General features: G+C 42.8%; 1 protein-coding gene across 4 annotated transcripts in view; it reads left to right on the top strand.

Moving 5' to 3' along the window:
• SH3PXD2A (SH3 and PX domains 2A) overlaps positions 1 to 25,535 on the top strand; it is a 265,696-nt gene that overhangs the window by 216,759 nt on the left and 23,402 nt on the right. For 2 of the 4 annotated variants that reach the window (XM_030487967.1, XM_030487966.1), the window contains 2 exons: positions 10,356 to 10,469; positions 14,929 to 15,012. In XM_030487967.1, the coding sequence (XP_030343827.1) occupies positions 10,356 to 10,469; positions 14,929 to 15,012 (198 nt within the window). The remainder of the gene's footprint in view (positions 1 to 10,355; positions 10,470 to 14,928; positions 15,013 to 25,535) is intronic. The other 2 variants (XM_030487968.1, XM_030487969.1) reach the window with 1 other exon arrangement.

Genomic DNA, 25,535 nt, shown 5'->3' with positions numbered 1-25,535 from the left:
CCTTGTGCAGGCAGCTCTTTGAGGCTCAGCTCCCAGGGTCATTGCAGAAACACTGCTTGAATGGAGCTCAGGAGAAAAGCAGTGAAGGGTGTCGGAGGGAGAGCAGAGCATTCGGTTTGGCTTACATCCGTATTTGTGATAACGTACCATCTGGGCTACAATCTTGCCAGATCTAGCTAATAAATAGAGCTGGACAGGAGTTGTATTTGGACAGCAGATCTTCAAGGAACAGCCAGGATGTAGAAATGGCAATTGCAAGATAGTTATCTGAGTGCTGCAGAGTGGTGTTGCTTTGCACACTGTGCTAGGTACTGTCAAACTGAGGTGTCTCTGTTCTTTTAGTGGGAATATTGTGGTTTAGAAGGATCCCATAAAAGCTGTTTGTAAAAGGCAATGTTTTTTATCTGGTGACTCAGCTATGCTTCAGACTGAAATACATCACTGTTCGTTTGATTTATCCTCTGATTTGTTCTGGATATAGAATAGCCTTTGTTCCTTGCTTCAAGCTCTTGTCCAGTGTTGCTTTGTTCTGCCCTGAGATAACCAAAGTCTGCTTCAGAGGTGGCAGATGTATTTTTCACTGAAATACAGGATTCATGTATGATTTGACTCTAGCACCTGGAATGCTATTTGGTTCTCTGCTAGGATTGTTCCTAGTCCAGAGTCTCTTTTTCCTGACTGTATGTGGATTTGAGGATTTCCCAGTAAGCAACTGACACTGTTCTCTACAGACTTCAGAATAAGAAATTAAAACAAAAGCGACTTTTGTCAATCTGTGCAGGAAGTAAATATTGGCTATTCTCTGCTGCCTGTGAAAGCCGTTTCCTATCAGCTGGGGCTGGGGGTCTGTAACTTTTTTAAAGCACTAGGAAGTAATTTGTAATCTTTGGACAAGATTGCTATGAGGCCCATTTGAAAGCTTATTCATGTTTTCCTAAAGAAAGCTTGGACACAAGATGTGTTTGCCTTAAGATTAAGTCCTGTGAATGTAAAGGAAATTACTTGTGAGTTTGACTGTTGCACCCTGTTGGCTGACCACAGAAAACACAACCGCACAACTGGTAATGAGTAATAGAGAGTCTCCGTTGGCTCCTAGGGCTGAGGTCCCCATGCCCCGTGGGTGGAAAACCATCTGTTTGCATGCCTTTACTGTAATCAGTTGTTCACGGCTCTGGAAAATCTGCTGCAGGGGCTGGCTGTGCTGGTGCAGCCTTTCTGAAGGTAGCGGGCTTGCCTACCTCTGTATATTCTGCAGTGTGTGCTAGAGTCCTCCTCTGTCCATGCCTCAGCCAAACCCACTTGTGGTTAGGAGCTCTTGTAAATTACTGATTTATGTAAACATGGTGCCTACAGTATCAGTTTGGCAGGTTCATTAAGACTTCAGATCTGTAGATTTCAACTTTTAAATGATGGGCTGCTGGGGAGGAGGTCGGGGAACAGGCTTTAAGGATGGTAGGAGATGGATTTATTGCTCAACTTTCTTACTTGAGCTACATCTTCCTAACAATAGAAACACAGAAGGAGAGGGAGGACAGAAGTCCCTTTGGAAGAAGAATATTAAAGACTCTGGGCTGTAATTGAACATGGAGAAAGGAAATGAACTTACATGAGCAGGGAAGCTCTGCTGAGTCATTAGTAGCAGTCAGTATCCTCGCTGGTCAGCTTTTGGGACCTACTGAAGTAAAGAAAACTTTGGGGTAAGTGAAAGAAGAAAGGAAGATACTGTCCAGTACCATGTTTTGCCCATAGAGATTTAGTGCACTTTTATACTGGCTGTTAAGTGTATGCGCCCTCTAACAATCTTACATTGCCTTGTGGTTACTAAAATCACGAAGACTTCATCCTTGAAGGATGCATGTAAATCCATGGCTTTCCAAGACAAACAAAATTGCAAGAGAAGGTGAAAATTGATACATAGTTCTGTGACCAGAACTTGAGGTCGCAGAGGAAATCCTGTTTCCAAGCAGATCCGATAAAAAAAGGAACATCTGTGATCAGTAAACAGGTATTTTCTGAGTAATAACTGAGTTGGTACTGTGGGTTGGATGGCAGCACCATGTTGGCAAGTCCGTAACCTCTTGAAAGCCATTGGGCTATGGGTGGACCTAGTTTTACTCCAATTACTGTACAGTACTTGGCATTTAGAGGCTAGCAGCTGCAGCCAGGCTGCTTGCACAATATAGTATGCTTACCTAAAGATAGCTTTGTTCCTTGTTGTGATTGATGAGATATTTCCTCTGAGTAAAGCACCCCCTCTCTTAGTTTCTTTTGTTCCGGCTGTGAGCCGCAAACACACTGGGCTATGTGGAATCCAAGCTTGAATTGCACAGACAGTTTCAGCGTTAGATGTTCTTGAAATCAAGTAAAGCAGGAAGGGAAAGATTATTTCAAATTTATTTTTAGAAGGCATCAGAATGCTTGAGCCTTGACAAACCTTTTTTTTGCAACTTTTTGGGTGCTAACTGGCCTGTAGAACCAGCTGACTTCATTGCTTTGTAGATCCCCTAATTTCAGTGGTCTGGCGATGCTGGCCAACACCTTGGGCATGTCAGCTGAGTGTGTGTGAGAGTCGCCCATGGGCAGCTTTAGCAAGTGGTGCTTTCCTCTGCTTCTGTCTTGGGGACCCCATGCTTCTAGACAGTTTAGGAGAAGCTGGTGACCTGGAGTGTGATGGGACTTGATCTGGGATTTACAGGCGATGTCCAAGACTTTTTCATAGCTGATAATGAAATAGTTAGTGCATTTACTCCCTTGCTTTAAGGACGTAACTTGTGTAATTTGTACTGGATTCTATGATGGCTTTGTGGATGTACATGCCAATTCTTGAAAACGTGTTTGGCAGATTCCTTCATTCCAGCTGTGTCAATACACAAATCTGTGGTCCTTATTTTTAAAGAGGGAGGGAAACCCCCTGGGTAACAATTGGGCCATAGCAAATAGCTGCAGATACAGCACTTGGAGTTTGTAGCTATCAGTTTGTATTATCAGAACTCAAAGAGAAACTGTGTGCTTTACTTAAAACAACTCCCTATACACATACACAAGAAGTCACAACTGTAATAAGAGACAAATATATAAGTAATTTGCTAAATGTGTACCTCTGGAAGGTTTGTCACCTACTAGCTTGAACAAATGCAGCAATGTGCTATTTCCTAGCTGTCTAATACTCTGAATATCCATTGTCTCTATTAGTGATCTAACCCATAAAGTATTAGAGCTGAGTTGTATATTATCCAGTTCTCTCTTTTTCCCATGAACTTTTCCCGTGTTCTGAACGCTTCTACTTTTTCCAGAAGTCCAGGAAACATGGTTCCAATCCCAGTAGAAGACTAGAGTAATATGTACTTCAATGCAGAGGTCAGGGTGTGAATTTCCACATATATACGTGTGTGTTTATGCATATAATGTGATGTGAAACCAATCCAAGCAAGCTAGATATTTAAGCCAGAATCTGAGATGCACTTTGGGACTCTGTATCGAGCACTTATGTACACACCTAGTCAGCTGCTTTTGGTCCAGGAAAAACCTGTGTAGCAGCAATAACCAGGATAGTTATTCACATGTAGTGGGCCCTGACTGCCAGCCAGCTCTGCAGCCACAGGAACTGGAGTACAGTAGCAAGGAGATGTACTAACAGCACAGCTGAGAAGTCTCCATCTACCAATGCCACGAAGTAAGTAGTAGAGGTGGAAGAAGACAACAGACTGGAAGGATTAGGATAGCAAATCCAAAACCATATAGACTTGAAACTACTAGTTACCTTAGTAGCTAGTTATTGCAGAAAATAACTCTATTCTTCCCCCATATGTTCAGTACCTAAACTCTGGGATTCGCTTTTACTTTCCTTGAACTCAGTAACACCCAAAGCATTGCAACGAATGTGATTTCCTGTGCTGCTGCTGAGTCCTAAGCATTTGCAGATACTATCAAATGTCGGAGAACAGCAAACCGTGGTCTCAGCTTTTTGCCTTTTGTCCAGCTTTTAGCTCCATAAGGCAAAAGGCTGTTAATAGCCAAAAAGTGATATCAATAGAGTCCAGCCTTCCAGAAGGCCCCACCTCCTGCTCCCCATTTTCTCCCTCACCTCAGGAAGCCCTCAAGTGTTGTTTCCATCACCAAGTAAAGCAAAAACTGCTGCAGCCTGTACTCATGAGAACACAATTCTGCTTTCAGACCCTCCCTAAGGAGGGAAAGAAAAGTGTTTCCAGGGGCACTGCATGTGTGCTTTGTGTAGTCAAGGTTCCTAAGTGATGCTATTAAGGTTTGGTTCCTGTTATGTTTTTGTAGGGATTCTTGTAGATTTTAGTTGAACGCTGGAGCAAGGCATAGGAGTGTGCAGTCTCTCCTCCCTTCCTCCTTCAATGTGTTCTTTCTTCACTAAATAATAAAAGCATTACTCCAGTTTAAGTATTGAGGGTAGCTTGCTGGGCAGAATGTAGCCTTTAGTGTTTGTAATTCTTCATTCAGCTTTTAATGCTATGGTAGAAAACCTGTTCCATAACTCTTATAGAAGCTCCAGTTTCCCATGCTGCGCTACCATGAAAGGAGTGACAGCTATGATCATTTTTCATCTCTTCTCTCACACGAAAAAGTGAACAACTTTGCCCCTATGTGGGGCTCTTGGGGTATTTCATCAGCAAACTAAAAAACCTCTTGGAGTTAAGCAGTAACTTGGGGTGGTGAGTTTTATTCCTGAGTTCCTAAAGCAGTACTCAGTACCCGGAGTGCAACCACAGTTGTTGCAAGCAGGATAGCAACCTTCACTCTTGACTGTGAGAGCAATCAGGCATAGTCATTTGGGCTAGCAACACTTTGCAAAATGAGGCCCCCATGGGGGCCAAGTGGGATTGCCTATGCAAACCATGCTCCTAGCATGTAGCTCTAGGATGTGAACTGTCTGGAAGGATCATAAAACATGGTTGAGCTGGAATCCTAGTATGTGGCCCAATCTGCTTTGGCACATAAAAGGCTGTGAACCTGTGCTGTGGATCTTAATTGTGTTCAAGTAGGACGTCTGCCACAAGCACATTTTTCTTCCCTGAGCATGTCTTTGTTTCAGCCCCACTTCCATCTTTAAAACGAGACAAATGTTGCTTCATGGTTGAGTGGTGGCTGCAGTGAAGTTTGCAGTGCACACAGGCTTGGAAACGTTATGTGTTTAAAGATGAAAGCTGTCTTTAATATTTCACCAACTTTAATAATTCATCCTGAGATGACAGCCTTGGTCTGCTGTGCAGTGACTCACACACAGACTTCTGTAGCCCAAGCTGTAGTCAGCTCCACTCTAGGAAGATCTCTTGCATATATCTCCATATGTAAAGGAAAGATGCCTCTTCTGTGAAGCTAAGGACAAAATGCTCAGAAATCGGACACTGGCCTTCATATGAATTCAAAGTTTTCAATCCAGCACCTTTGCCAAGTGTGTGGGACTGAAGGATCCTTTTACAGAGAGCAGACCATGTACAATGATAGTATCTAACAGTGTATGGACACTGTAGTGTATTTTTAGGAAGTGGGTGTGAGAATATGCTTACTGCAGAAAATCCCTCTTGCAAAATGCTACTTCTGGGGCCTTTATGTTTCTGCTTATGCATATTCTTTGGAGGTCTGTCCAAGGCAATTTTGACTGATTTTGTTATGTGTATCAAATGTACATGTACTGTGTGGGAAGAGCTCTAGAAGGGTGGAAAAAGCAAGCACCTTCATCTGCATAGCAATGTGCTTACCTTAGCTGTTTTTTAATGAAGCAGGTCACATGTCTGAAGGAAAGTAATCAGCTCTTGGCATGAAAAGTTCTGTGTGCCAGGTCTGGAAGTGACCTGATTGCATCTAGTACTGCTTTGTAGGACAATTTAAGTTGTTGGATCAAAAAAACCCTCAAGACTTAATTCCAAGGCAGAAGGACTTAAAAGGGAGCAGCTCTCTGAAGTCCGAAGAGCACATGTCAAATGTACCAGACTGCTGCTTGAGTGGGATTTTTCCAAGACTCTTGAGAGGTGGAGTGTTATTTAAGTATTTGTTTAGATGAATGTGTAGTCCGCTCATGCAGGAGAGATTCCTGTTCACTTTTATAGTGTTGCTATCCTTCTTGTTTACTTTAATTAAGCTCATAAATTGACAATCAAAGTCTATGGAGAAATTAATGGCTGAGAGGAGAACTAGAAACCAGTCCAGCATGATCATGCATTTTCATTTTCTTCCCCCCCCCCCCCACGTAATTTATGGTTTCTTATGATTAGGCAGACTTCAACAGGAATAGCTAGTTTTCCTGTTGGTGTGGAGAAAGGGACAATATTGAAGCATGGATGGGTGAGGATGTGTGTAAACTTGCCTAAAAGACATCCCTTTAACTATGTTCTAGTAGTTTCCCATGGTGTGGGTTGTGAATAACACTTGCCTAAGTCTTTTCCTTGTTTGAAAGCCTTTTGGGGAGAGGACTAGGAATACAATTAAAAGCAAGAATATGATTTTTACAATTGTAGTATTTTAGTCATTCACTCTAGTGTAACCAATCTATTTGGCAACCATCAACTTGCCACATGTATGTATATGTGAAAAATGGAACCTTTTATCTCTTTGTAACTATTGTAGCTCTGTACTGAAAATATGTGAGGGTTATTGGAGCCTAGAGTATAGAGGCATCTTGGGATGCTGACAGGTAGGGATGCTGACAGATACCAAGAAAATGGTCAACAAATCTAGAGAGAAAATTGTATTCCTACCTTAAAAATTCATATTCTTGGATTAGTATTAAGGTAGGATCTGGAGTAATGTAGCAAAGCTCAGGCTGAGCTTGGTCTGTTCACAGTGGCTACAATTCCCTCTGTGCCTTCTGTGATGAGACTCAAAGTTCCTTTGAATCCTCATCAGGGATGAGGGCTAATGAGTCTTAGTATAGAGATCCATGCCACATCAGCTTTAGAGTTGTGTTTTGATGTCTAAGAGATAGGGGCATCTGTAAGGGTTAACTCAAGCTGTAAAGCACTGCCTAATTTTTACAGATGGTGTGAGTGCAAGAATGAACCTCAGACTGGCTTGGCAGTGCACAGAGATAACTTTACATAATTCCCTGCAGATGTTGCTGCAGAATGGTTTTAATAATGGATTGTGAAGTTGAGCTCAACTCCAGCATAGAGGGAGAACTCAAAATAAATGCAATGTTTTGTTCAGCGTTTCAAAAGCAGCTTTTCTAACAACATTTCTGTGATGCTCTGGGTTAGGAAAGATGGCAGGGGAGAGGACAAGAGATTGTTTGCAGAAAGTCAGGATTACAATGGCACAAAGGCCAGTCTGCCTGCAAACCAGGAACCCCTATGAACTTGGGAGGGCGGGAGGGAGAAAGGGTGGTGGGACCAAATGGTAGCTGCCCTAGCCCTTCTGAAAAGGGGATGGTGCAGAACAAGTACTTCATGATCAGCTAGGCAGAGATCTGCAGTTTGTGGCTGTCATGCACAGACTGCCTTGTGGAACTTGTCTGTGCTTCAGCCATTTTCTGCTAGGAGTTTAATTCTTGCACTATGCTTTGATTTCCTGGCTTAGATGTGCCATCATAATTCAGATTTTTGCCTCAAAGAGAGTGAGCTACCTCTGCAATCTCTGCCTGGCCACTCTAAGACTGTGAACATCTTCCTTGTGAGCATCCGTTTTTGACTTTGCTGCCAGGGAGTGCTGCTGGAAGTTTTTCAGGCTTCTCAGTGGTTCAGGTTGTTTAAGTCAAACATACTTTTTGTGTGTGTGTGTGTGTGTGTGTGTGTGTGTGGACATGCTATTCCAATGATCTGCATTAAAACCTTTCTCTTGTCCTTCTGAGAAGCAAGCTTGAAATGGGAGAAGAGCATTTCAAAGCATGGGCTGGTTTTCTCTGAACCTGGACAGATGCTGCTGATTTCTCAGTAGCTGAGGAGGTTTCTCAGGTATAATTTACCCCTGCACATAGTTTATAAAGACAATCTTTAGAAAAAAATTATAACTTTGAGCTCTCTGGCGAAGAGGAGCTTCAATCTTACCAATGGCTTGAAGAATCAAAGCAGCTTAAAACCTCAGTTAGACTATTAACTCAGTTAGACTAATGGATTTGGTTGAGTTACTTGACTATAACCTACCTCAAATGTGACTTGACTTCCAGCCACATGTGTGGGAGCCTGCTCTTAAGATCAGTGGAATTGGGAGGTTTCCCTGCTGAGGCTTTTTAGAAGCTGGCAATAGCAGTGGGGAGATATGTGTGTGCGTGTCTAGGTGTGGTCGTGAGGGGTTGCTTTTTTGCAGAGAGCCCTGTTTAGGTGAATGGAGGCTCAGCTACCCTATGGCCCCAAACACAAGACCTTAAACTCAGCTCTGAGGCCATGATGCAGCTCAGTGAGCCAAACCAGAGGAGGTGTATTGTGAAATGTGCTAGCACTGTGTCACAAGTCTGGGCAATCCAGGCCTCCAAAGACGTTTTTACCATGGTTTGAGTTTGGCTTAAGCACATGTTCTTAAGTGTAGGCAAGTTCTTTTTGTGCAATTGTGTTTAATTTCTTCCTGAGGAAGAGTTTACATAAACTATTCCAGTCTAATTTATATCAGCTGAAAGCCAACTTCTCACTTTTTGTGCCAAATTATAAATGTATGCTAAACTGTGTTTGCTACCCGTGTCGATACATTGGTAGTAAAATAAGGAACAACCATGAAGATGCGTGTTTGAAACGGTCTGGCAGATCCTGCGTGTTCACTGCTGTGGGCTTCATGGCAGGAGAATCCACCTCCTGCTGAGGGGGAATAACTAAATTTAACTTTCCAACCATGAGCCTTGTGAAGCAAAGTTTCCAAACCTCTACTGGGCCAGAAAATGGAGAGCAGTGTCTGGGTTTTGAGAGTAAATAAATAGAGCTACCTAGCAGCTGTGTGGTGGCAAGTGAGGGGTTTGTTGCTTGGGGCATATTGTCTCCCAGCCAAAGGCCCCAGGGAGGAGAAGGAGGGTTTGCAACTACTGCTCTCTGGTAAAATCTTCCATGATAGGATTTGGAATGAACTTGGGTCACTTTTAGCATGAACACTTGAGCATTGTTGGGGTATTTTTTGTCTTTGAAGAAAGTTGCATGTTGGCAGAGCACAGCGAAGCCTCCCTTCCCCTTACTGGGCCCAGGGCTGTGGCCTCCTAGCTGTGGCTGTCACACGTCTTGGGGCTTTGCCCCACCATAAATTAACTAGGTTTTGTGCCCCATCTATTTACAGACCAAGCTGGCTATTCACAGTCCCTGCAACAGGCTTAGGAGTCTCCCAGTGAAATTTGTGGGTTTATGACAGCCATCAAAGTCTGTAAACTGTTTCAAGGTGCATGTTTAGAAATGCTATTTTCTCAGCTCCCTTTGAGGAGTCTGGTGTTGAACAATAGTTTGCATCGTCCTGACAAAACAACTTGCATTTTTGGGGGAGACTGGGAGATTGTAGAAAACAACAGAAATAGTTTACCTGCTTGGCTTTCTGTTGTCCTTTATCTTAACCCTGACCTTGCCTGAATGGAGCAAAATCTAGTTATGCTCATATCTGAGAGCAGCAAGCTCTTGGGTGAGTGAGTCTACATCAAAACCAGTGGAGGATTCATAAATCAATGCAGCAAGCAAGAAAAGAGGCAAAGATAGTTATGGTTTGGATGCGTTTACCCTAAAGATGGCTCACCTATAGATTTTATACATGGATGTGACCTAAGCATCTGTATGTGTACAGTTGTTAAATACTGAAGGGTTTTGTAGATAGTGGTAGAAGCTTGGATGTTCAGGTGGGAAGGCAAATAGCTGGTGCTTATGGCCTAAAGTCACATTTCACTTAGCTTTTCTCTTATATTTCTGTTCTGTGCAGTACTTCCCAGCTTCCCAGGGAATTGAATTCAGGTCATGATTGTTAAACAACAGCTGTGGTAAAAAGTGCTCTAGAAGCACTTCTTTTGTATCCTGTTCTGAAATATGTGTCCTTCTACTAAAGCCTTCTCTGTTTCCATCTTTTGACTTCTGTGACCTCATCTATATACATACAACTGTTTTGATACTGTAGATGTACATGTTGCAGGGCTTGCTTTGAGAAATTGAATTGGAGAACTCAAATCAGAGTTGTTATGGATAGACTTCAGGTTTCTTAAAATAAACTGAGTGTTTGTTGCATTGTACCCTTTTTTCACGAGGCCTGCCTGCACATTCATTTACTGCTGTGAGAGTATCTCATAGAAATCGTATAATAGAACTAAACCCCCTCTCTAGGAGGTTTAGAATAACTCAAGCCTGCACTAAAGCTGCTGACTCTGTGCTGCCTTTTCAGTAGCATCTTGCTATTCTTACTCCTCTTAATGTTGAATGAGCAACTTCCTATACTTCTTTTTGTAGGTTGGTGGTTTGTGAGCACAGCAGAGGAGCAGGGCTGGGTCCCTGCTACATACCTGGAATCCCAAAATGGAACCAGAGATGACTCTGACATCAACACATCCAAACTTGGGGAAGGTATGGAAAGCTTTTTGTTATCAAGGGGAAACTGGTATTCACTTGCTTTACGCTTTTTTCCCCCATAGGAAAACTCTGAAAACTCTTGCTGCCACTTGTGGCTATTAATCTTGTGCAAAACCTCTTCTCTCATCTTATATTAGTAAGATTGTTGCAGAAGAAATTGAAGTACCAAATCCCTTTGTGACCAGCTTGGGCTGTCAGTGTGACTAAAGGTTCAATGCTCATTTTAATACCCTTTAAAAATCACACAAACAACTCACATGCAAGTCCAAGCAGTATGCTCTGGTAGAGGTCTTGGACTTTCATGTCAATGGAAGGAGAGAACTTGCATGGCTTGTTTGCACAAACTACACAAGTGAAAGCTTTTAACTGGAAAAAGATGCTTGTTAGAGCCACAGGCCATTGAAAGAGTGAGAATTAACTTTAATGGCTGCTTCTCATTACTATTTTTTTCATTAATCTTTGAAACTAGTTTCACTGCTGTTTGCTGTGGTCTATGATTGTGTGGAAAGGTAACTTTATTTGGTGTGGTTTCATTCTATTAGAACTGAGATGCCATTTGTCATGTATATACATTTAGCTGTGCTGTTTTTTGGCTAAAGATGCTTAATTCAGGTTCCAGAAATGGAATAGTACAACCTCACATGTTCCTCTGTTCCATTATGAAAGACTAACCACATCTTAATAGACTTCTCATGTAGCAACTGTGTACAAAGGACACTTTTATTATTATTTGTTCCATTCTAATGAATCTCTTGCTAAATTTCTAGGTCCTCTTGATATGACACTTATGTAAAACGTATGTGAAAACTCAGCTAACCTTTCCTTACAGGCAGGAGGATTAGAGATGTGTAGGGGTGACCATCTGTCCATTAAGGTAGCACACAGGCAAAACATAACTTTGTGCTGGGCCCCAAGGGTGACATCTGTGGCTCATTGAAATCTTTGGCTCTGCAGCTCATTTTTCCCTGCTCAAAGCTACCCATATCCTGGGTCACTTAGGGTTTAGAGACAGACTGACTGTAGACTGGTAGGCAAGCAACCAGTCTGGTATGATGCAACATCTTAGCGGATGCAAAAGCAGTTAGTAAAGAACAAAAGCTTACTGCTCTTTTCTGAAAGAGTTGAAGAATGCCCTGTCTGTTGGTCTGTAGCTTCCTCCCTTTTCCTGACTCTTAAATATGATGTACGCTTGACAGCCTTATTGCTTTCATTTCAAGCTCTCCTCTGGCTTTCATGTTGCCCTCTGGAGCATATTCTGCACAGGGCTGTTGCCACACAGCAGTCTTTCCTGGGTAATGGAAAATCCATCAGATGTTCCTTATCTTTTTCCTTTCAGTCCCCTTTAATCCATTATACTGCTCTCCTCAGCTATGGTCATCAGTCCTGCTCCCTGCCTTACTCCAAATCCAGATATGCTGAAACCTGAGACTGTTCTTCACTTTCTGTTCAGTTCCATCTCAGTGACAAATGTAATTGCATTACCTCCACAGCTGCTTTGATGTGCCCCAACTTTCACTTGCTTTTCTGTAACTTTGTTTTCTGTTATTAACCACATAAGCTGAGTCTTCTTTTGTTCTTTGTTGTTTGTCCTGTCCCTGTGTCCCACCCCCTCCACCTCCCCCGCTTCTTTACATGGGCTGTTCTTCTCCTCATAATAGTTACTTCATAATAGAGGAGAGAACAATTCAGATTCACCCTCTTTAAAGGAAAGTGTACAAAAGCGTACATACTTACACAGAAATCTTGCCAGGAGATAGAGCCTCCAATAAAACTGAGGAGGAAGGCACTTTAAGTTCATTAAGTGCCCTAGCCTGTGGATTTAGAGTTCATGCAAGTTTCAGAGTGACTCCTGGAGATGTTGCCTTCCTGCAGCTGTGCGGTTTATGCTCTCCCTACTTTGAAAGGGTAGAAACACTAATTCAGGGAGCTTTCTATGTCAGCCTTTTGGCCCTCTCCATTTGCAGCAGGCCTGGAACAAGTCCATAAGCCACGCAGACTCAGAGGTCTGCTCCGCTGTGGCAGCCCCTTGTAAAGATAAGGAGGTGCTGAATGCAGCTTACTAATAATGCTGCCTCTACATAGCAGTAATATTTCCATGTGTGTCTGTTTAAATAGTCTGTTCCCTTAGAAAGACAAAAGTGTTTCCTCCCTGCGCTGGAGCCTGCACAACGTCTTTTGTCAGGATGAGGGTAGACAGTTGACTGCTACCTGGGCCTGTGTTTAGACCAACACCATCTTACAAGGCTTGGAAAACATTCAGAAAGCGATCTAAAGAAACATTTGCAGCCACAAGAGCTGTTAAAGTAAACATCTTACAATGGTCTCTGGAAAGGTTTAGACACTTGTTGATAAATAACCTTTCTGGTGACTATCTCTAGTATGATCAACTAAGTCCAAGTCTGAGGTCAAATGGCAAAATTCAGTATTGTTGAGGAGAAAAAAACCTGACTTGTAAAAAAGCATTGTGGTATAACAGGGCTATCACTGGGGGTAGTCATATGTTGTGAGGAGGACGTGGTGTGGTGGATCTGTGTGTCCCACTGTGTCCAAGGGGTGCTCCTGGATGGCTGAGTCCTCTGAACTCCTGGTGTTTGGAGCAAGGAACTGCTCTTGGAGCAGGTGACTGCTCTTTGTTGGCAGCTGAAGCAAATTTCTACCCTTTCTACACCCCTCCTGCAAGCCTTTAAGTTCAACATCTTTCATTTCTTCCATTCTTCTACAGAAACCTCCTAATGCAGGCAGCCTTACTGTGAATTTAGCTTTAACTTCTCTATCTGATATAATCTGTATGTCTAGTGAGGTGTCCTGTGTTGCCTCTCGTGTAGCGTGTGTGTGTAACTGGCAGTCTAATGTCCTGTTGATTTGGAGAAAGCCACCTGTTTAAAGCAATTGGTAAGAAAAACTCTACCAGTAGGGAGTGAAGACAGTTCGTGTTCTGTGCCACCAGGGGCTTCCAAGAGGATCACTGATTTCCATCTGAAAACACAGTGACCTATAAGCTTAAAATCCAGCTCCTTTGAAAATTTGTGTGTTTTCTATGACACACAAGGCACCAAAGGGGAAATACAGAGTACCACAAACCGGACATTGGGTCTGTTCAACACCACACCTCCACTTCAGTTCACTAGGGAGGTTTAGGCGTTATAGCACAGGAGAAATTCAGGAGAGTGAGCTGGGTGCTGAAGTCTGGTCTAACCCCCTGACAGATATAAAAGGTAAAAAGGCAAAAGCCCCTTCTGGGGAAATTACTGATTTTTTTTTTTTTTTAACTTGTTCAGCTAATCATTCCCTAATCAAATAATTTTTCTGATTGTCTACAGAACATGATTCTAGAAGACAATGGTGTCTGCTCTCATGGGTGCACATAAGCGGAGTTGAGTGATTATTCATGTCAGAGTTTACAAACAGTTTCCCAGTATCTAGCAAAACAGTTGTGTTTGCACCTTAGTGATAGCTGAAGTGTAACACTTCACATTGATTTGTAGCAGCACCAAGCACCCCTGTACTAGTTGCCAAACTAGTGTGGAAGCCCATGAATGGAAAAAGGAAAGTGTTTGTGTTTCTATGCCAGTCCAATGGTTTGTGTTGTTCACACCTTCACAAGAATAACAAGGTCAGAATACAGTTCTACATATGTAATCCAGAATAAAGTGGTGTCCTCTGTGCACAGCTGCTCTCACAATGCCCTTTCTGTAGGTGTCTTGTCTTTGTTTATATTTTCAGCATAAATTTTTGTCTCAGTGTCTAACTAATTCTCAGTTCTGGCTTGTTAGCTTCTTGAGCCTGCTCAGTAATTGCAAGGTTAGGTTTTTCCTTGTATTTGTAATCAGTATTAGAAGTATTAGAAGTTTGGATTATGACAATCAGCTGTGGCAGTGATTGAGCCATGTGTTACAAACAAGGAGACATCTGACACTTTCCACCTGGGTTATTTTTCTGGGTGCTGTTGTTACACATGAAGTCACACAAGAGAGGCTGCCTTTGATTTATCCTGTAGATTTTGTTTATAGTGTAATAATTTGCTTAGAGAGGGTTAGAGCCCTGTTTTGGTTTGATGTCACATGCTATAGACTGAAATCTCCAAAGATCATGCATCCTAACGAGGAGGTGCAACAGCAATGATGTTGACCCAGCCTCCTTGGACAAGTAATCTTCAGTTGTGCAGCTTGTTTTGGGGTGTGTGCATGTTTTGGGGGTTTTTTTTCTTAAGGAAAGCCATAGCAAGAGTAGCCATTTATGACAGTTCTAGGTGATTTGTATTGCTCAGGCTTAAGAATCTAACTCATTCCACTGTACTATATAAACTAAACCAAATTGTCTGCATGCCACCTAACTCATTCTTGTTAGCAAGACCAGAGCTTGCAAATGCCATGTTTTGTTTTTATTCCTCACCTTGCCATCATTTGTTTTCCTTTTTTTTGTTTTTATTTTTTCATTCCATGTTCCAAACTAGTTTCTAAGCGACGCAAGGCTCACCTGAGACGCCTGGACCGGCGATGGACGCTGGGCGGGATAGTCAACAGGCAGCAGAGTCGAGGTGAATTAATAGCTTCCTATGGCACCAGCCCCTAAGGGTGCACCAAAAGCCGTGCTCTAGCTTTGGCTGTGGTGTGCCAGGGTCTGCATCTTCAGGACTCTGGTAGCAAGAGGCCAAAGCTCCAGAGTTCAGATGTGGATTTTGTACATGACAGCACGAGGGTGTCTTGGAACCAGGGTTAGGCACCCCAAGAGCTGGAGGCTGATAACCAAAGGTAACTCTGCCGTCTGACTCCTTGTGCTGCTTGGGAAGCTCACATCTGTTGTGTTTTAACTTTGGGCATATTTGTACTCAGTCTTTCTGTCCTGGGTTCAGCTATAGCAGTCATTTTTCTCCTGCTTAGTAGCTGGTGCAGTGCTGTGTTTTTTAACTTTCAGCCTGGGAACAACGCTGATAACACCGATGTTTTTAGTTGTTGCTAAGTAATGTTTATTCCAACCAAGGACTTTCTCAGTCTCATGCTTTGCCAGGGAGGAGGGGAAGCCGGGAGGAAGCAGAGACAGGACACCTGACCCAAACTAGCCAAAGGGGTATTCCATACCACAGCACGTCATGCCCAGTATATAAACCGGGGGGAGTTACCCGGAAGGCCCAGATCACTGCTCGGGTCGGGCTGGGTATCGGTCGGCGGGTGGTGAGCAATTGTATCCTCTCCCCTTGTTATTTCACTAATCGTTATTATCATTGGTGGTAGCAGTAGTGGTTTTGTGTTATACCTTAGTTGCGGGACTGCTCTTATCTCAACCCGTGGGAGTTGCATTCTTCCCATTCTCCTCCCCATCCCTCCGGGAGCGGGGGGAGGAAGAAGGGGGGGGGGGGAGTGAGCGAGCGGCTGTGTGGTTCTGAGTTACCGGCTGGGCTCAAACCACGACACTTTCCTACCTCAACAAGGACAAGTGATACTTTCAGGGCTATTAAAATCAGAAGAACGCCAAAAAGCTATGGCCAGAGATGTGTGCACTGGAAAAGTGCTTGGTGTGGAAAGATGAGAATCATTTCAGTTTCAGCTTGCTCTTCCTTGCAAGCAGTGCTTGGTACTAAAGACAGACTTACTCAGAACTTTTGGGAGCCTTTGGTGTCAGTCCTGGGTGTTTAAAATACCACCAGCAGCAGTATTTATTTGTTGGTTTGTTTTAGCTTTGCTGATCTGACAGTGAGCCTTTGTAGGGGGGTAAGCTCTTTGTGTTCTGAAGCGGTGGCTGGGTGAAGTCTGAGGTATCTTCCAACCCAGGCGCTTCTCCAGTGCATGTGAATCATCTTCCCAAGACCAAATGTACCCCTTTCTAACCCTTTCTCCCCTTCTTGCAAGATTGTCCAGATGTGGTATTCATTGCACTTTGAAATGGGAAGAGGTGGGGGGAAGCACAATTTTCACTTCTGTAACTTTCAGCCAACTTTATTGAAGAGGTGGAACCGAATGTAACCACAAGAGAAGCTTCCCAGTTGAGGAAAAGGTGCCTTTTACTACAAAGGAAATGATGTACTTTTAAAGTAGCAAATTTGTCTTCTCCTGGATTTGATGGTGGTTCTTCTTGCAGACCTGTGTGTAAAGCACATACAACTTCTCAGTGACCTACCTTTGCCTCAAAGGAAGCCAAAATAACAACAAGGGTTTTCTTCCTACTGGAGACCCTGCACCAACTGGAACTACTCTCAGAAGACAGAAGAACTTGTGCATGTTTCTGTACCCAAAGACTTTGGGAGCTACTTATTTTGCATTGACAAACTCTGCCAGATACTTCCAGGCAAATTAACTGGGAGAATTTCTGGGAATCAGTTTTCTAAACAATTTGTTTAGTAGTTTAAATAAATGTCTTTCATATTCATACAATACTGCAAACAAAGCTTCATAAAATATGAAGACTGCATGATCAGTCCCTTAGCATAGTCTTGCGGTAAGACTTGAGGACCTAAATTGCATTCCCAGGTTTTTCCTCTTTCACTTTTATACCCACCATTTGTGGGCTTCAGCTCCAGAACTGCCCTTTGACAGTGTCACAGTGTCCTCCCTGACAGTCTTCCCCACCACAGGCTCCCCTAATCTCTTCCATCCCTGCCTTTTTCTTGTTCCATAACAGTTTCTTCCCTATTAAGCCCAAGCAATGCTGGGGTTTTGAGTGTGTTGGAGAACATGTGCTTTATCTCAAACTAAATCTCAGCACTTGAACTTGGCACAAATTCCAGCATCTCAAGGTTTGAGGCACCCTCCATGGCTGAGCTGCTTCTATAAGCTCTCTCCAATGCATTTCAGCCACAGCTAGCTAGGCTGGCTAAAAATAACCTGTTTAATGTCATCTGGAACAGTAGGTTACGGAGCTTTTTAAAAAAAGCAGGCTCATTGGAAGTAAAGAAAGTGATTTGAATACTTGGGGACAGGTTGGAGACAGTGGCTTCATCATCTGACATAGCTGTAGTCTGTACAGACATTTATGCCTTCCAAACTGCAGTTGTTGAAAGTATGAGTCTCTCTGGGTGTCCAACTTGCTGTTCTCTAAAAGAACACAGTTTATATGAGGTCAGGAGTGATTCTTTCTCCCTTCTTTCCTTCATCCCAACCCAAAAGACTTCCCAACAAGGCCAAATTTGGGTGGGTTTGCACTGAAATGACAGAACACATGAAGTATACACACACCACCCGCCAACCTTCAAGCCCCTACTCCAAAGCCCAGAAGAACTAGAAGAGCTGCTCAAACAGGAGCTTGCCAGAATCGTTCGATGTAGGCAAAACAACTTCCCCTCCCCCACTTGGCCTCTTTCTTGGAAATAAATTCAATTAAACATTTTGGCTGCAATTCTCCCCACCCAGCGATATTCTGCTTGAGATAGTCCCTGCTGTTGGGTTAGCTCCAAGAGGTCACTGGAGTTTAAAAGCAAGCTGTAAAGGATGCTTCCCTTCGTGTTTACACTTGGGTACCACTAATAAAGCATTTTTACCAACTAGGTCTATCATAGAACTGAAGGAATTATGTGTTGTTTCTGAAGACCAGGATTTTCTAAGTGGCTTGGGTATTAAAATCACTGGCAAAGCCTGAGTGCAGAAGGGAAGGGTGTTTGCTTCCCTGTTACAGACTGCCTAATGGGAGAGAATTATCAGGGATAACATTTATTTCTCCCCTTTCCAAAGCCATTTGAAGAGGCTAAGCATCCCTGAACTTCAGATATTTGGGAGAAACGTTACTGGGTCTGTGAATAAGAAAAATGACAAAATGTCATGACAAATTATTGAATATCATGGTAGTGCTCCTTTTTTAAAGCTGAAAAAAATCTGCAAAGAGAACAGCTGTAGTGTATTTTTACAAAGAGAAACAGATGACATTTGTTGTTAAACTTTTCTCTTTAAAATGGTCCATGGTGTGCCCAGATCTAAGAGATTACATTGGTTTATGTTTCTTATGTAGCTGCAGAGCTTGTTTCTTTTACATGTTAAATGTTTTAAAATGTGGTACATTTACTAAACTTTTGTCTATACATTACAAAATTCCAGTAATACAAATGTGGATTGTAAGGAGAAGTCTGAATCTTTGTAGTTTTCCTCAGCCCTGACACTTGTTAGACCTGCAAGCTGCAGAGTTCATGTTGTCTTGTACTGGGCAAAATGCTAATTCTACATATGCATTTATTTGGAACTTCCCCTGGAAGACAATTTAGGATTGTTTATGGGCTAATTTAATGAGAAGTCATTTGTGCTATTTGAGTTTGATTGGGAAAAGAGGGGGTTTACATGCCTGTTTTATATGCCAGATATCTGACATAAGTTATTGCTGCTTTGGTTTTATGCCCAACACTCTTAACTGGAGCTGTTACAATGCGGGAAAGTACTTTAAAGTTATTCATGTCAACAGTACAGTGACATATGGGCTGAATTTCTGCCAAATGAGCCTGTTATTTAAGAGCAGCTGCTAGCACAAGAAATAAGCTATTCAATGAAAGAGTTAAAGTTAGAACTTGGAAACTATAGGTCTTCCTACTACTTGCATAACTTATGGAGAGAGGGAGCTTGATGGGGGGAGATGGGGCATAGAGGGAGGGCAGCCACGTAACCCAATAGTCTTTAATAATTGAACCTCATCTTGAGCTGGTCTTGATACTTGAACCCCATCTCCTACCCTCGCTGAGTCGTTCTGCAACCAGTTTTGTAGCTGTGGCAAGAGCCCTTGATCAGTACTAGTGATACAGGCTGGCTGGTGTGCTTCTGCATACCACCAGAGCTCCTCTGCCCTCTTTGGCAGCCCCCTCATTACCCACAGGACTTTTCCCTTTGTTTCCACTCTTTTTCGATGCTTGTCCATGATGCTGGTGAAATGTTTGCCATTTGCAGCACAAGGCTGCTTTGCTGTGCATAAATCAAACCAGCACAGAGCGGCTTCAGACTTAGTTTGTTCTTTTTAGTTTTTCATCTGGGGTTTTTTTCCTCCTCTGTGCTCCAAGGAAAGTAGTAAATGTTTATTACCCCTTGCTGGTTGAAGAAAGAGCATGCGCAATACAGAACTGTTTAGAAGAAATGTCATTATTGTTCTTTTCTATCTGTTGGCACAAGGTTTTCTGTTGTTTAAAACAAAAAAAGGGGGTGAAGGGGCTGCAGGTGAGGAACAAAGACGGAAGAGCTCCTGTCTGCAGATGAACACATTTGATAACTGTGTACAGTTATTTTCTGTGCTGAATATTTGGACAAGTAAAACAAAGTCCATGTTGAATTAATGCATCGCTTTCTGGAACAGTGATACTTTTTCCAGAAGCAGGTCTGACAAAGTGGGGGTGGAGTGGAGGAGTGGGGGAGGGCGAGTGCAGACTGCTGACTGAGGGGAAAGTATTTTGAAAGAAAATTCTTCTGTGGTTTGGAAGATGTAGGTTTGGAGCTGTTGCATTTTGCTGAGAAATCGTTAATTGGCTAATTTCTAACCCAATTCCCCCCTATCCCCACCCCTACTGGCATATCAAACAAGGATGGGGTCACAGAAAGTTGGGGGCATGTACAAACACCAGCTGAGCAAAGGAAATTACTCCCTGACTTGGTTGGCTCCTGAAGTGCTGGAGATAACTTCCACGCTTACTTGTGGAGGCAGAAAAGAGCGAACTTATAAAATATAGGTGAAGGAGAGGTATGTGAAACAGGGCGCTCACAACTTGGAAGCAGAAACATATGAGCCCTGGCCATTTGCCTGGGAGAGATGAGGCTGATTATGCAGGACTGGAAACGTGCATGGTATTTTAGCTGCTTAAAGGCAAGGTTCCTGTCCCAAATAGTTTACAGCCTAAACAAAGAGAAGGAGATCTGTGCATCAAAGGAACCTGGGCAAGTGGCAATTTGGCATGCATCTTACTATCACCAAAACGTTTTTCACAGTGGAAAGTGATATTTATTTGGTATTTTTAAAAGCTTTTAGGGAAGGGCTAAACCCAAGTTTGTTTGGCAAGGCAGAAAGTCAGGGTAGGTAAGGCTTATTTTAGAAAGGATTTGAGAGTTTCGGGTTATTTGATACCATGGAGGAGGGAGCCTGCTTAGGTTGATGAGGAATCATAAGAAAGGTATGGGGCTGAGTGGGAAAAGATGGAAGGGTTTGGAGGAGTGGGAAATCCAAAGGAAGCAGAACATGTGAGAGTGTGTAGTAGGATATTAAAGCAAGGCACAGCACACAGGCTTGAAAATTTGAGATGGGACATCTGAATTGTGTGTACACCTGGTTGGAGTCTGGCTGAGGTACCAGAGTGCTGCTGTGTCAAGAGCCTTTGGCGAGAGCAGTGTGATTTGTTCCTCTGAGAAAGGAGCAAAGAGGGCAGGAGGTGACTGTAGTAGCTGTGCAAAAGGGGCTGAAGGGCCAGATCAGGGCTTTAGTGGTGAGGAGCAGCAGTGATAAAAGATTTTGAAGATGTTGAGGAAAGGAGCCGTTACCTTGGTGGCAGACTGGGAGGAATCTGAAATAACCAGTGCCAAGGGTATCGGGACAATTTGGAAAGTGCTACTGAAGCTGTACATTACAACTCAAGCAGTAAAACTGTAGGTCTGCTTTCCTTGACCTGACAGTAAGTATAAATCCAGACAGCCAGAGGAGAGACCAAGTTGCCTTCTCAAGACACCTCATAACTTTAATGTGTAGTATGTGTGTGCGCATGTACACGTGTAAAGTCTGAAATGCTGGTTTGACAGATAGGATTGGAGGAGCCTCACAAGCTGTCAGGTTTCGGTGTCGTGCTCCGTCAGACAGTTAGGTACAGTTTCTTCAGGAATGGACAAAGTTTCATCTTAACTGTTCTCAGGCTTTTCCTGCAGGAGGGGTGTCCTAACACATCACCTGATATGGAAAACGCCATGCTCAATGCTTAAAAATTCATTGAGATTCCCTTTTTACTAGTAGACAGAAATACAGCAGGTGAAACAAAAGAAAACCTATTTGGTTATATGCTGTTTAAAGCCAGCGTGAAGGAGTGGACACATCTGCTGGTGCTTTAATTACAAGCTGCAATCTTACACGAAAGGAAAAAACACAAAGCTCTGTTATGGTCTGCACTTATCCAAAAATAAATGTCATTGACATTAAGTCCTCCTGAAATGTAACAAGTTAAATGTGGCATCCGTAGTTTTTGTGCAACCAGTATGTTGTATCATAGCCATTGAACAGGCTGGGTGAGACAGAAGTAGTATTTCAGTCCCCAGTGGCTGCAAAGGTGACCTTTGACTACTTGATAAGCATTGCCAAAGTGCCTACAGGTAATCTTGCTCTGCTGTAAATCATGTGATGGTTTACATTACAAATCCTATTTATGCAAAAAGTTTCACTTTATTAAACTGCATCTTAAAATGGGTGGGAAATGATGTGTGAGCACACTTAAACTGTGCTAGCCTGGGTTTAGATTAAGTTTCATAGGGATTACCTTGACTCTGCTTCCAGCAGTCTCAGAAATAGGTCTCTTTCTTCAAAATTAAGTGAAGCTGCATTGAAACTGGCTTGGTTTAGTATAGAGAAGAGTTTTACACAGAGTTTGTGGTGCCTCTACTGAAAGAACTAGTCTCACCTTCCCCAGCATCTCCCTTTCTCCTTTATGCTTGTGCAGAGCTCCAGTGAGCCAAACCAGCCTTAGGGTCATACTGACTTTTCTTTGGCCAGGTTGGCTTCAGGTCCATCTCATGGAAGAGTCATGAACTGTGCAAGCAGATGTGATGGGTACAAGGCAAGGTGAAGGAAGGGAAAGGGAATGGTCTCAGTTACTGCAGCACTAGGCGTGCATTCAAAAATTGCTTTTAGAGCAGCTTTTTAGTTTAAAAGCTATTGCTATTTGTATATAGGAAAGGCCTCAGCTTGGCAGAACACTGCTATATTGCTGGAGGGACGCAAAATGGTTGTGGTGTTGGTTTGTGGTTGAAGTTTTTTGGGGGGGGGTTGGTGTTTTGTTTTTTCTTCTAACAGCCATGGAAGGGGCATTAGATGTCTGTGGCTTGTGAAGGTGTGACCCATAACTGAAATATTACTATATTCCTTGTAGGAGATCTGTTGGAAATAGTATGGTTGCATACATCTGCACAAACCACATACTAAGCTGTAATGCAGGGCATTTTACAGCTCAAATGCTTTGTCCTGTATATATGCGTACCTCCCAGCTGGACTGCAGCAACCTGTGCTACACTTGTTGGGGGGCAACCTCAGTTGCTAGTAAAAGCCCTCTCTGTAGTATTGTGGGCTGTTACGAGGACACAGGCACTGTTCTCTGCTGTCCACACTTTTCCCAGTAATCCACCAGGATCTGTCTCTATTTATGGTCCCAAGCCTCTATTGTCTGTCTTCAGGAAACTTGAGGTAGAACCAGAGTAAAATAGAAGCCTGCCTTTATCTGGGGAGGAGAAAGGGGAAAAGTAGAAAGATTGATAGGTAAGTGAGGCTTTAGAATAACTAGTGGACTGAGCATTGGGCTGCTGAGGTGTCTGGAAGGGCTGGGCAGAGCACAGCTACAAGTACCTGAGTTAGGTAACCCAAACAGTGCAGAAGTTCTCATCGTGCATGCTTTAAGTAGTGCCTATGTCTGGGTAGGAGGGAGAATGACATGTACTAATCCTTCCCTGCCAAGCTAAGTGGGTTGAAGTTGGATAAAGCATGATGTGGCAGATTGTAGTCCTCCGCCAAAGAGGCTTTGCTTCTTCATGTGTGCCTTGTTCAGATTTACTAGTGCAGCTGAATTTTCAATAGAGGTACCTCCTTTGGTTCAGCTGGAGAGGTATCTTTGACCTGCAAATTAGTGGTAAAGAAGTATAAGTGAAGTTAGCTAATTGAGCCATTAACAGATCTCTGGGTGTCAGGTGCTAACAACAAAGGTGCCTTTGTTATTTCTATATTGAAAGGTAGTAGGACTCTCATCCCATTATTTCCAAAGTGCAGCCTTTTGGCTGATGTATATGCTTTGTAACATGTAGTAAAGTTTATTCTGCCCACTTGACCTCAATGGTGAAGTTGATGTAACAGAAGTTGCAGCTGGGGAATACAAATTATACTTTTGTTTGCCCCCTTTTTTTTTTTTTCCTTTTTTCTTTTTTCCTTCCTCCTTTGGTAATTGTTAAGTCAAAATCTAATGAATCTAAATTAAACACTTCTGTATTCTCTGTAGATCTGGGCATACAACTTTGATGGTAGGTCTGGGATGGTTCACTGGCTTGTGTCTTATACCATTGCCTGTCAAAGTATATGGATGAAACCAGGATGAAAGTTCAGATTTGTCAGTGTAATTTGGAGCAGCCTCTTTCTACTGACTAATGCTCTCCTGATTCTCTCCTGAAGCCATTTATATAAAGTCTTTCCAGTAACTTTATGTATCAGTCACGAAGTGTCAAATATCTTCTCTTAATGACTTTGAAATAGTAATCTGATATGTTGAATGCTACATCAGCCGTCTGAAGTGACACAGCCACTGAGAGCTCCACTGCTCCCTTCAGCAAATCTTGGTTGATATAAAACATTCACTGGCTAGATATATTCTTTGAGAAACAGAACAGAATCACCCTTTGATTGCAAGGAGGCCCATATCTCCATAATACTGTTTAAGTATTATTTAAGTTACAAACCTCATGCATGTTTGTGGTATCCACTGCACTACTGAAAGAAACCAAACGTGTATGGCTGTAATTTTTGCTGTGAAAGCACTTTGCAAGGGGAAACTGTAGTGGTGGCTTCCTGGGTTTGATCTGTAGGCTTAAAAATAGAACTGCTAAACAAAAACATTGTAGGACCCTCTTTTTTTATAAATCGATTTTTAACACTTTTTTTATTGTCTTGATTTATGGGAAAACTTCTCTCTTCCCTTCCTGCTTCCATGCAGCCCTTCCTTCATATAGGGAGGAGTCACCTGAAGGGCTTTCCTCTCAACTAATTTTGCTCTTTTCCTGTGACTTTGAAGCCCAGGTTTCATTTGTCGGACCCCATCTTGTAATAAAGTATTTCTGTAGGGACAGTATCATATCCTGATGGTGCTAATTACAAACTAACTGGAATTCCTTACCAGTGATAGGACAGTCAAAGCAGCCCTCCTAGCGGAGAACAGGAGAGAGTATTTTCCTCTTGGAGGCAATGGTTTTGACAGGTCTTACCCCATCAGAATTGTGAGGATCCAAATGTGACTGATCAAGAGAAGTTGACTTCAGAGATGCTATCAGATGCTCTGCCAACATTCCCCCTCACCCTTTCTGAGGTACTATTTCTTACTTTCTCTCAGTAATGGCTTGGTTTTTTCTTTAAAGTTTCCATGCTTTACCCAGCAACAGAATGCAGTTGAGCCACAGAACCAAACAGATGGTTGGGTCTGCTTCACTCTCTTCAAAAGAGTGTTTGCCTCAAGCTGCTGCAACCTTTTCACAGCTTCTTCTGTGGTGATCAGGAGCTCTGGATTTACTTAATTTCCTGCCTGTTCCTGTGCACTGACAACCCACTATTTGTTCCTGGCCGTACCTTGTTGTGGCTGCCAGTAGAAAGTGCTAGGAAGGCTGGTTGGGGTGCACTTTATTGCTTACCTTCCCTCCCTTTGATCTAGCTACAGAAACTCATGCTGTTACATGCACTGTAGCTTGGGTTCAGGAGCGGGGTTTGGTAATGCTTTCCATGTCTGCTGCTGTAGAGCAAGGCTTGTAGTTCATGTTTTCAATGTCATTTGTAGTTTTTTAAACTAATGGAGGAAAAGGTTGACCTTGAGCATGATGGAAATGCTGCAGTAGATGGTGGAGGAAGATGCTGACAAAGTGTCTGTTCTATTCTGCTCATTGACTTGCTCTCAGCAATGTTGTCTGCTCACCTCTGCCTGGCTGGGAAGGGGATAGATGCTGCAGATGAATAGAGATGCTGAGTTTTTGTCTCAGACACCATACTTGAAATCTAGCTTGTGCTTTTGAAGTATGTGTCTTAGTTCTGGCCCTCATTTACCACTGCCACACATCTATTTCTCTGGAGTGAGGTCTAGCAAAAGTATGTTTGCAAAACACTTCACAACCCATGAGTACAAATGTTGTATGGTCTCCTGTCAAATGCAAAGTGGTTTTATTCTTTTATCAC

This window comes from Strigops habroptila, chromosome 5 (genome assembly GCF_004027225.2).
Source record: "Strigops habroptila isolate Jane chromosome 5, bStrHab1.2.pri, whole genome shotgun sequence".
Classification (NCBI taxonomy): Eukaryota; Metazoa; Chordata; class Aves; order Psittaciformes; family Psittacidae; genus Strigops; species Strigops habroptila.
The sequence above is the reverse complement of the archived record's forward strand: the minus strand, read 5'-3'. Positions and strand labels throughout refer to the sequence as shown.